Below are 12,716 nucleotides of genomic sequence, written 5' to 3'. Positions count from 1 at the left end.
AATCAAGTCCAGGCCCAGCAAAGGCGATCCAGCTTAACAATGTAAAAGTCTGTACGAGCTTTGTTGCATGTATCTGCTATCGCAGCAGTTGCTGACAGACATCCAATTACAGGCAACTCCCCTTTAGCATAAGTGTCAAGTCTGACTCTAGGTCACTGAGTGGGCAATTTCCAAAGTATTGTTTGTACATTGACTCTGGCAGAATAGATACAGCAGCTCCCGTATCTACAATGAGCTCCACGGCGTGAGAATTTCCCTCTGGTGCTTCAATGTTCACAGTACATGTACTTTTCTTGTAAGCTGCTGCCACATATTTAGCATCCTCTACACAGAGCACGGCTAGTTCTGGAACAACAACTTCACTCATTTCACTAACAGTTGATTTGCATACCTTGGCAAAGTGTCCCTTTTTCCCCACAGTTATTGCATGTAACTGAAACAGCTGGACAACTTTTCTCATTAGCCAAGTGTTTATTGGATCCACATCTGAAGCATTTGTGTTGCTGCTGGTTGGAATTTGTATATGCAGGACGGTCTGATGCAGCTGTAGGCTTAGCTGGGCGTGCGCCTCTTTTCCCTCGAAAATGAGCATTCGTGGCTCTGACCGCTTGCACTGAAGCAGTTGGAACCGTCTTGGCTGAAGACAGCAGTGTAGCGTTTTTAACTGCCTCCTCCACCTGACATGCAATCGTCTGAGCCCTCTCCAATGTGATATTATTCTCAAGTAGTAATTTGTCTCTTACAGCACTGAGAGACGCATTCAAGATGAGTTGATCCCGTATCATTTCACTCTCCATCTGTCCAAAATCACAATGCGTGGCTAAAGCTCTCAAAGCTGTTACATAGTGGGAAGCGGTTTCATCAGCTCCTTGAACATGTTGTCTGAATGTGTGTCTGCAAGTCACCACGTTGACTTTCGGTACAAAGTGCTTTTCGAGAGCGGCCATAGCCTCGTCAAATGTCATACATTGCTCCGGCAGAAAACTTTTTTATTTTATTTATTTATTTTTTTAAATCGATTATTAACTTATCAGAATCGATAATCGAATCATTCTAGAGAGAATCATTTTTTCCACCCCTAATGTTTACGCGATAAACGCCAAGCGGCGTGTATGTTTACGTCCGCTGTATACAGCGTAGACATCAAAATGCGTACAGATAATACGCCACTTGACTTAAGAAAGTGGGCGTGTATGTTTACGCAAAGTCATGATGTCATGTTGCACAAAGACATACTGTAAGGTGGTTTGTCATATATGAGCTGCAAAATGTGCCGTTTTTTTTGACAGAATTGTCTATTTTCACACATTAAGTGAGCTGACATTTTGGACGAACCTAGATTGATTTGGAAGTTTATGATGCTGATGGATGGTGTGAGGGTTCGTGATCAGAAGCTGGTTTCAGAGATAAAGTGAGCTGTATTTGGAAGGGAAATTGCCTGTGAATGGCATAATCAGATTTGTAGTGGAGTAGAAGTAATATTGGAGTAGTCGTGATCGTGGTGATCTATACATCCATTAGAGGCTCCTTATTTTGGGTTAAGTCTGTATTTGGTCTTTGCCGAACCCTGGGCCATGAGGCACACAGGTTAAGTTGCTTCACTGAAAAAGCATAAGCATATTTCTGATGTTGACGTTCAGCTGGAGCTGGAGGCTTGATTACGGCTGCACTTTGAACATTCTGTCTGCAGACTTCAGTGTGATTAGTTATGGTAAAGTGGTCTCTTTGGATATTAACTACCCACCTCTTCTGCAGTTCTTTGCCTTTGGGAAATGAGTGTGGAAACTGAGATTTCACCAAAAATATGAAAGACTCGTGAGAGCCTATTCAGTGATGCCAAAAAGTTATGGTTGACTGATTAGACCATGTTGTCGGCCTAATTTAGAGCTAATCACCTGTGATTGGAAATGGCCATTTGATGACAACAATTATCTAACTGTGCTCACACAGTCCCTTCCCTTCCCATTCCAGCCAGGTTTCTACAGACACACAATCTGATCCTGCACATGGGGATAGTACCATCCAGAATAAATACCAATATTAGATTGCCAATAAAATGTATCAACATTATGTCCCCGTTGAGTCCTCTTTCTCCACCTCTTTCCTTTGCTCTCTCATTGTAACCCTCCTTCTGCTCTAAATTAAGAGCCAAAAATGTAAAGCAGTTCAAGTGGCAATCACTTGAACACAAATCAATTATCTTCACTCTTCCACCTGTATAACAAACCTAATGCTGTGTTTCATTATAATGATTTCTAGTATCTCACTGTGGCCGTGTGGATGGTGGTACAGAGACAGAAAATTGTTATTTGTTGTCCTTATGCAAATTTACTCTCTAATATAAAATTTCTAGGAGGAGAAGCCATTCTGCCCAAGGTCTTTGGGCTCAACAGAAGTCTCACAGGTGTATGTGTGTGTGTGCACATGCAAGTACTGTATGCATTTGATGGAAGGCTAAAGCAGGAGTATACCTTAACACTCCAGCAGTTTCAGTTCCAATTAGGTGAGATTGGAGGAAATGAGGAAAACAAAAGCAGCTAAGGAGGTTCCCAGGTCTTTATGGGGTTAGTTATGATGATAAATGGAAAGGTTGTGGACGCAATCTATTCCTTCTTAGTATGACGTATATGAGATAGGACACCCTGACTAATAATGTAATAACTCATATTAATAAAGAGTTTACTTGAGTCATCACTTTGTCATGGCTACATCATCGGTTCAACTATTTCATATTATTTTTAAATTAAAATCACCTATTATATAGTCACAGAAGCTGTTCCATGTTGTCGCCACAGCAGAGTACATTTTAGCTGATGACACAAATTAACTCTGCTGTGGAGACAACTTGAACAGCTTCTGGATACTATGGAAAAAGAATTAAGCAGGATAAAGATCTGGTTTGATGAAAATAAGCCAACATTGAATATATTATTATTTTGTTCTTGTTTTTGTCTAAAAGACTTGATTTGTTCAAGCCGACTGAGTTACATGGACACTAATGGATGCAAATTGAATTTCTATTATGAATAATTTTAGAGGGGATAGGACTAGAAAAGGTTTTAACTTCTTCCTACCTATTGAACATGAAGAATATTATTTGAGTTGCTCATTTGTTGCTTATATGTTGCTGATGATCTCGTTTGTTTTTCTTTTTTATTGCGTATAATGTTTTACATATATGGGTGCATTGTATTCTCAACCCATTTACAGAGACATTTTATTACATCTTCAGTATCTGGCTGTTATGACATCATCAGGTGTTACAAAGTTGTAGTCTGCTAGATGCCATACAGCTATCAGGCAATAAAAACATGATGCAATTCATACACTAACCTCCATGTTAGCACTTGAGTCAGGGGGTGAAGGTGAAGGCAGAGAGTATTGATTATCCAGGCACATGGATACTGTGACTGGTAATCAACAGTGGCAGTCAACCAGTGTGACAGTGAAGCAGGATGGTAGAGATGGTGTGAGAATGTTCGGTTAAACAAAACCCGCTTGTGATGATAGAGCACAAAAAAAGATAAAAAAGTGTGACCGCCGGTGTGTTTGTGTCTATGATTTGTGTACATGTTTGGGAAAAAAAACTGATGGACTCGAATATATGTAAAATACAGTATGTTTCCTCATGAATTGTGGGCATGTTTAGATAATTAAATCGACAGTAGAAACGTGTTAAAGTCACCATATTTAATCTAATCTAAATGTAACCTTGGCAAGAGTTGGTAACAATGACAGTATAAGGAAATACAGTGGTATACAGCAATGCATGCTTACATACATAGATGCCGAACTGAAGAATTTAAATTTAGAATCTCTGTGCAAAAACCTACAGACAACACTAGGGCCAGCTTTTATTAGAATGATGAAAAAATCATACCCACGGGAGGTAGGTGAGCTGACAGTGCTGCAGCACTCCCACACCCATGTGGATGAGATAGGCTATATATATTTGTGCAAGATCTTTTCTTTTTTTTTGTCGTGTTGCACCTTACTGTCACCTGCAATATATTTATCCTTTAAAAAGTTTGTATTACTTTTCTAATATTATGGTCAGGTTTTTCCAAGTATAGCACCGCCTACTAAATGGCAAATGACAAAAATGCCCTTGACTATACATTTTCAACAAGTAGCCATTAATATGATGTTTGGTTTTGTAAACCCAAAGATTGAGTTGATTATGCAACATTGATTTTTTTTTAAAACCTCCAACCTTCTAAACAACTAATTTCAGAGATAACAATCAATGCAGTGGATGTACAGTATAAGCCACAGGACACAGGGTGATGGTTACTTTGTGGCACCCATATGCATGTCAAAATTCACAAGCATATCTGTGTTTTGACCATTTTACAATGGGGAAACTGGACATTTCACTTTTTGGCAATTCAACAAAATGCCTAGTTGTCAAATGGCAAGCAAAGTCATGTTTTAACAGCCAGTTGCATTCAAAGACCAGCAGTCCACATGTGTATGGCAAGCAGCTTCTTTGTGTTTTCCATGTTTAATCAAGACCTGCCCAAGCAGGTGTTTGTCACTTGTCAAAACGTAGAATACACACTTTGACAGTGCTTATTGTTGTGGCCACAATTGCAGCATGCTTGAAAATGTCACAGACAGCAGTGCCTCCCTTTGTGATTTACCCTTTGACATCTTACAACAAGTGGTTTACCCTGTTGTTGGAACTGCAATGAATGTACTTGGATGAAAGAGTTTGTTTCAGGTATGCTGTGTTAAAGTGTTTGTGTGTGTGTATATATATCAATTAGTGCTATTGTACGGGTGCTACAATGCATGTTAGAAGACAGTGACGGAAATAGAAAGCTCTTTTGAAGAACACCTTTAATTTTGCTGCCGAGTGGATGTGGTTGCCCTGAGGAGATACAACATGAGGGCAATTACTGATCAAATAATCTTGCTGCTGAAAAGGACAGATGGAAAGTCAAAAAAACGGAGAAAGACAACGAGACAGGGGGAAACAGAGGTACTAAAAATTGCCAAATGTACTGGGGTCTTGATGAATAAATTACTCAATCATTAAATTACAACCATTACTGATCTCACAACGCATACACACACAGGGATTGATGGAAGCATATGCCATTGTTTCCTCTAGAATTTTTGTTGAACGTCAAAAAGTACGGGCTTATCTGGTAATGTTAGCTACCGACTGTTACCTTTAAACCATCCAGCAAATACACGGTACATTAGGGTGATTTAACATCACCGCTCATTTTACACACAGTTTAACAACAAAACAAAACGCTGAGAGAACATTACTAGCTACGTTTTTGGTAATTACGACTTTTCATAAACAGCTGAAGAAGCGGCGGTGCGCGGTGTACATAGCGGAAACCCTGTTGTGCGTCTGCCCTATTTCTGATACCGTGGCGGCAGAAATTTTACCACATGGCGGGCCGCCGCGGTAATATCAACATAGAGGAAACACTGATATACACATGTGTCCGCACACATTAGGAATACACAAACACGTACGTGCCAACTCCATCTTTGGCATCTTCATGTGTACAGACTAAGTTGAGTTACTGGAGCTCTAATACATAATGCATCAGCCCTCAACATATCCTTGACCGGGGTGACATAAAATTCACATACATTATAGATGTAATCCATTCTAATGAGCTTAGACTTTATCTAGTTGGGCAAAATTCACAAGGGAGTTACGGCACTCAAGGGAAGATAAATACCATCATGCTGCATGCTCAGCTTTTGTTGGTAATTTAAATGTCAGCATAAATAGGCACACAATTGTAAGAGCTGATTGTGTATACTGCACTGGAGGCTGGGGATTATTTACCTGGATGGGGCAACAGGCACGGAGGGCTTCTGCTTACACACTAATAATGTTGTTGTCTAGCTTGTTGTACTACCCTTTGACTCAATCTATAGAAATATGTTACATTTACTCAACAATTAGTATAAGAAAAGCAAACACGCTCCAGCCACAATTACTAATAGCATGGACAATTGCAGGGACAGGCTTCCTTGTGTGGGCCCTTGACTGGCAATTGGTTTTAGGATGCTGCCCTTTTTACACCCATTTACTTGTATCAAATGGAGGCAGGATCAAGAGTAAACTAAGTGTTGAGTTAGTGTGTGTTTTATTTCCAAAAAACGTGTACTTTATTGTGTTGTAATATCATATTGATACAATGATACAATAGGTATTTTAGTTAGTTTTTTTTAAATCCCCAAATCGCTAATTTTGCATTTCATAATGCTTTTATGGTTTAACATGTCATACATGCTTTTTATTTGTTTAATTAAACCAACTAAATATAAAACTATCTTTCTAAGAAATTCAGAGTAGAAATTGGGGAATTTATACATACAGTTTTATTTATATTTAACTTTGTAGTTCATCTCATATTGTAGAACTTTACTTTAAGTAATATCAAAGGGCTTTAAAAGTAAAATGTAAAAAGTACATTCGATAATAATTTATTTACTTGCTGACTGAGATACGCTTATGGCTGGTGGTAATAACTACACAAATCTGAATCCAACTATTAATACTTTCACTACTGCATGACAAATATTAATATGAACAATTTCAAGGTTAGATGTGCATAAAGCAGTCCTATCAGACTCCTCCAAGGACTTTTTCAGATCACAAACACTGAAATTCATTTATGAAGGTAACCCTATAGCAAAAATAGCTGTCCTTTTGTCCTCAACATTGCAGTCCTTGCAATTACCACAACATAAAAGAGATTCTAATGCTTGTATTTTCTTCTAATCAACATACTCAATATGGCTTGAAATATAGCTTTAAAATTACATTTTAACAAGTGCATAGAATTTAAAGTTGACTCAATGTCATGCGTGTTTGTATGGACTAACCTGTGTCCTGATCACAAATCTGCTCGCAGGGCTCAGTGGTCCTCTGGCCGCAGTAGTCCAGGACCCATTGTGTAGACGAATTGGTCTGATAGTAGAGGGTTAGCTTGGCTGGGTTTAGCCAATTAGAAACATCCAGGAAGCTGCCCATGCTCACCACAAAACTACTTCCTGTAAAGAAAAGAAAAATATATATATTTTGCTTGTATAAAAAACAGCCTTATTTTTAAAGGCTTGTTTCCTGGTTCTATTGCAAAACCAATTGGGAAGTAGCTAATTCTTTTGTTTTCATTGTAATTTTAATTCCCCTCCTGACCAGGCTGAATTTAAATGAGAAAATTAAGACCTATAATGTGTGTATTGATGGGATTTCCTTGGTAATTGCAGTAGAGGGGCTAAAAGAGTTTCACGAGTCAATCAGTAAATGCTATGCTCATTGACGCTGACTTACCTTTCTTTCTTACTGCTCCCAGACCAATCGTTAAACTCTGATCGCTGAACAAGATTATCCCTAATTGATGCCAATGACTTTTGGTTCCAAAGGGAGCTTCGAGGAGATTGTGCTTCAGCCCTCTGGTGAACACAAAGATTCTTATACATTTCTATTGTGTTTTTGCTGCTGGGTTGTGAAAGGTAAATTTGCTGAAGCATTTGCAGTACGTATACATTTCTGTTGTTTTTTAATGGGTTAGGATATACGGATAGCAATTGTGAGATTAAAAAACATCCACACATATTCTGTATTATGACGTATAAAACCCTGTAATGGTGGTCTCCAGGCTGTTTTTTTTAAAGTAAGGATTAATACAGATAGAAAAGCTTAGACAGCAGCCATTATAGTAAATCTGAGTCACAGTTGTTTTTTTCCTTACCATTTTAGTTGTGCCAAATTCAAAATAGAATACACTGCCATGTGCCTCTTCCTATACATATGAAGTCACCGGCTGCTTCTTTTCATTTGACAAAAATGTGTTTCACTGTTTCATTGAGTGACAAAAACACACTCAATTCTACACATAGTTTCTGACTACCTGGCAAACTTGACTGAAGCCACTCAACTTGACTGAACAGCCCTGCAGTGTTGCATTCAAGTAAATATTGCATTGCCTGTAGCCATTATTCTGCTGCACCTAGAGTATGGACTGAAGTGAAGTTGAAGTGTGTCCACCTGAGATGGTGAAGTGAAAGGCCTGTGGAAATATGAGCAGCATACTGTAAGCTCTTGTTTCGTTGTGCATGACATTAAAAACATTGTAAAAATACTTACTGGATGAGGTGGTTCAATATGTTAGGCTATCAAGGACTGCATGTTTTCTTGCTACTGCACACAATAATTAATCTATAATTTATGAGTAAATATTGAACAATCATAGCCTGCCACTCCCTTAGAAACAAGGGTTCCTGTTGTTCTTGAAAATTAATTATCCAGAACCCACCAAAATGCCCAAAAAGCTGAAATACACACATACTTCTTCAGATGGGATCCCTAAAAGCATCTCCCAGGTTGAGACCATTCCTGCAGCACTGCAGTTAGTGAACAGAACTGCCAGTAGCCCTCATTTGCTGAAAGAGTGGAAAAATCTAATGGTCTTAGCTCACACAGTGAGGAGGCAATTGTTAGATTATGGGTTGGTTTCTCTGAGACCTGTGAAGAAACCCCCCCTGAGCAGTAAGAACATTCCTGATTGCTGGCAATTTCGATGTGCATATTTTAAATTGAGTGCAAAAGACAGAGGGGGAATTATTTTGTTAGAATAAACCCCTTTTTCTGTCTTTCAGCTGTTTTGGTAAAATATTTGGAAAAGAAAGCAGGGCATCTCTGTCATGGCAAAATAGAAGTAAAAAAACTGTGCATATCCAGCAGTTGTCTTTGTATTGTATTACCACCTTCAGACTGTAATTTTAATTAAGTTAATCATAACCTCTCTCTCTTTTGTCACATAAGAAAAATCTTTCTTTCATACACCTAATATTAAAAATGTAATTCTTCCTTAGTTTGTAAAATAATCCAGTTATTCACTCCACACGTTTAAGTGCTAAAAAAGGAATATTAAGTATTAAGCTTATTAACATAGATATATTTAATTCCACCCATATTAGACTTAACAATGAGTTGGTCATGATGTTGACTTAACAAGTCTGCTATTCTTCTATCAAGTTCTTCACGCTACCTACCTACATATTGTCTTCTGTTTTTAAAAAAGCGCTTTGAGTAGCCGTTAAGACTAGAAAAGCGCTATATAAATACAGTCCATTTACATTTACATTATAACATCTCCTGTCATGTCTCACCTGTCTCTTTGTCACCCCTGTTGAGTTTACTGACCTCATCACTCATTATTTCCCCAGTATAAGATTAGTGTACAGTGGGTAGCTCACGTCATACATGTCAAATCATATGCCTTGTAGCAATTGCTGCCTGCCTGCCTGTTCCTATCCTGGGGTAACTTAAATTCATACCTGGCTTGCCAGTTTGGATTTGCTGTGTTTGTTTATCTGTTGTATTTGTTTGTTTGGTTGCTCTGCCTGCCTGCATGCTGCCGACTGCATGCTTGCCAGGCTAACGGGTTAAGCCGCCTTTTATCACATCTGCTCTGCCTTAGGTGTCTGCTTTTCTGAGTCCAATTCCAGTATACACACGTTTGCAGAGGAACAACAAAACATAAAGTAAAAAGCCCTGCTTAAAAAAATGCTGTATGGAACACAAAACATAATGAGGATTGATTTTCCTGTTCTTAGAGCCTAACCGGTATTGAGGCTAAAATGTAAAGATTGTCCTGAGTGGCACTAAATAAAAGGCCATGGAGTCATCAACATTAAAATAATTAACTCTCTGATGATTGTGAATATCCATGGCAGATTTCATCAAACTCCCACCATTAATTCTTTATATCTTACATCAAAAGTGGAGAACTAAGCACCAGGTCAGAGGACAGCTCAAGGAGCATCCAAACTTTTGAGAAGTCTTGTGTATGAGTGGAAAGTCTGCCTTGTTAGTAGTGGTAGAGCAAAGGTGAGGAGGTCAAAGAAAAACAATCAATAATCATTCTACAAGGACTACTGTACACATGTCCATATTGGATTTCACAGCACGCTGACTAACAGTAAACATATCTTGCAATGGACTACAGTGTAGTGTAGTCTAAACCTCTCTGACTTTCATGAAATCTAAAAAAGTCTCTCAGTAAATTGTCAAACCAAGATGATGATCTGATGAACAGGATATTTATTTTGCATCAAGTTTGTCTTAGATATATATTTTATTTTAGTTTTGAAAAAAATTGTATTCAAGCTCCAAATTCATTCAGATTAAGGCATTATAATTATTAAAATAAAAGGCAGAATATCTGTGTATGACTCATACAACAGGTCTGGACCACTCTTGAATTATGTACATACGGTAAGAGGACATTCACTTATACATGCCACTTAAGAACGAATCTGTTCCAACGAGTGACTGTTGCATGAGGCCCAATGTTATTGTGCTTTGACAAAAGCCAATAACACTGTGTGTGACGTGATGTTTTCAGGTGTACAAAGTAACTTTAGAAGTTGGAAGTTTTGTGTACTGTTCCACTTCTATTGTGTGTCCATGTGCAAACAAATGTGTGTGTGTGTGTGTGTGTGTGTGTGTGTGTGTGTGTGTGTGTGTGTGTGTGTGTGTGTGTGTGTGTGTGTGTGTGTGTGTGTGTGTGTGTGAGGGCCTAGACTAGAAATGAGGCCCCAGTGGCAAGGAGCACCTGATCGACTGATACGTGAATGCTTTCAGAGATATGGAAATCATTAGTTGAATTGCCTCAGCTCTTCACTCCCTCTTACATCACTTAACTCCTTGCACATTTTCCATCTTGGCCTGTCTTAACTCCAGCAAGGTTTATAATATTGTGGTATCTTGCCAATACACAGAACAAATTTACAATTATCCCACAGCCACGGGTAATTTAGAACACACTCAGTGGGACAAATCTCTAAGCAGTTGTCTGGGCACCTACATATTTGATTATCCTGAATTGATTTTTTATTTTATTTTTTGTTAAAAATATTTTGTGTAGTTTCCATGTTAGCAAGTAAATTGACAGAAGACAGTATTTTCAACTCAATTTTGTTCTATTTATTCTGCTTTCTTCACAACATTTTGTTTGTATGCCCCACACACACAGCTTGCTACTGTATACAGTGTGAATAAAAGTACTTCTGTCAAATTAGTGGAATAGAATGTTTTTGTCAACTGAAAAGATGTGAAGCATACGTAGAAAATGTTAGTATTCCAATCTATGTACTGTATGCAGTCACATGTAATAAAGTCTGCACACTGAAAGCTCCCACTGCAAAAAAAACAAAACAAAAAACAATCATATTTTGAGCACACTGCTCTTCATCAGTCTGATGGCTCAAAATGTCATTCAGCTGTTTGTGGGGACAATAAATCTTTTTTCCCCCCTATTGGGAGCTTTCAGTGTGTGGGCTTTATTGTCCTGATTTTTGCTCATTTTTTGGTTCCAGCACATGATTTACTTTTTGTTGGATGGATGTGCGTCTTTTGTACTTTATCAGTGGTGCAGAGGGACACTGACACTAAAAAGCATTAAAATCGAAAACCACAAATAACGGAGGAGGGGGGGATTTTACTGCCAGCCATTTGTAAATAGAAACAGAGGAAGCATTCAGAGCTGTCCCTGGTCCATTAGCTGTTCCTCCAAACAAAACAAAAACTATACAAATTACATAATATCTTTCACCACTCAATAACAGCGTGTACCTGCTGCATGCTGCTTGAAGGACAACTGTATCAATTGTGGCTGGGAAAAAAACAAAAAAAGAAAGGCGTACCATGATGCATAGTAGCTATTAACATGCTCCACAAATCTATATTGTTTTTTAGCTTCAAACATGAAGCCCAACATTGCCAAGGGCTGAGGTAGGTACAGCATACCCAACTACAATTGCTGTGTCTTCCTAAGTTTCATTCTTTTTCCCTTTCTGTTTTTTAGTGCAATAAAGTAAACAGATACAAGGCTAAGTGAGTCAAGCTGATTGTGTTTGACATTCCATAAGTTAAATATTCAGCCAAGGTCTAATGTGTTGCACTTACCATCCGCAACAAAATGCTCTGGCACATGGAGGGTAACCTTGACAGTGAGGGGGCAGGAATCCTGTGTAGCATAGACAATGGCAATGACACATGTGCTGATGGTAATCAACGTCAGGGTGACCTTGTTTAGAGGACTGTGTGGGTGGCCTAGAGGCAGAGAAAGAGAAAAAGGTAAAAAGGTGAAGAGTTTGACAGAAGCCCTTTTGTTTTGATCAGGGTCTCAAACAGATGACTGTATTTGACTATCATTGATAGGAAGTGCTTTTGCACACAGGGACATAATAAACAGACACAGACACATAACACAGACCTCAAACTAAATCATCCAGCGCTATGCTTTGTTGAAAATACAGCCTCTGAGTCTCCGTCAATCCTTGAAAATGTAGTTAATTGTACTTCTGATATATGGATCTAACCCAGATTCAAGTTTGGCTTGAGTACGTAAAGGATGATTTTGAATACCCAAGCTTTTGCAGAACAGCCCATAATCATTCCTCAGCTTGATATATGATCTTATTGCTACTGACAGGGTTATAGATTGGTTGTTTTGGTTGCCCTTTGGCTCTGTCAGGGTTCCCATTTCCAAGCCAGATACAGGGAATGAAATTAGCTGCTTAACCTCTATCTACTGATATTTATCATGGGAGAGTGGTTGGCATTTTGACGGGGGGCTTACTGGGATGTGATAGGGATATGGTGGTGATAGTGCTGGTTTGGAAACACTGTTTTAACTAGATTTATTTTAAATATCACACAATGTCTC

The 12,716-nt window shown here is 38.6% G+C and overlaps 1 protein-coding gene across 1 annotated transcript in view; it reads right to left on the bottom strand.

Moving 5' to 3' along the window:
• The window catches only part of astn2 (astrotactin 2), a 314,654-nt gene that overhangs the window by 146,752 nt on the left and 155,186 nt on the right, over positions 1-12,716 (bottom strand). Inside the window, exons 6-7 of the mRNA XM_078271027.1 lie at positions 11,954-12,100; positions 6,865-7,032 (exon numbers count right to left, since the gene is read on the bottom strand). Of these exons, the coding sequence (XP_078127153.1) occupies positions 6,865-7,032; positions 11,954-12,100 (315 nt within the window). The remainder of the gene's footprint in view (positions 1-6,864; positions 7,033-11,953; positions 12,101-12,716) is intronic.

Source organism: Sander vitreus, chromosome 16, assembly GCF_031162955.1.
Source record: "Sander vitreus isolate 19-12246 chromosome 16, sanVit1, whole genome shotgun sequence".
Classification (NCBI taxonomy): Eukaryota; Metazoa; Chordata; class Actinopteri; order Perciformes; family Percidae; genus Sander; species Sander vitreus.
The sequence above is the reverse complement of the archived record's forward strand: the minus strand, read 5'-3'. Positions and strand labels throughout refer to the sequence as shown.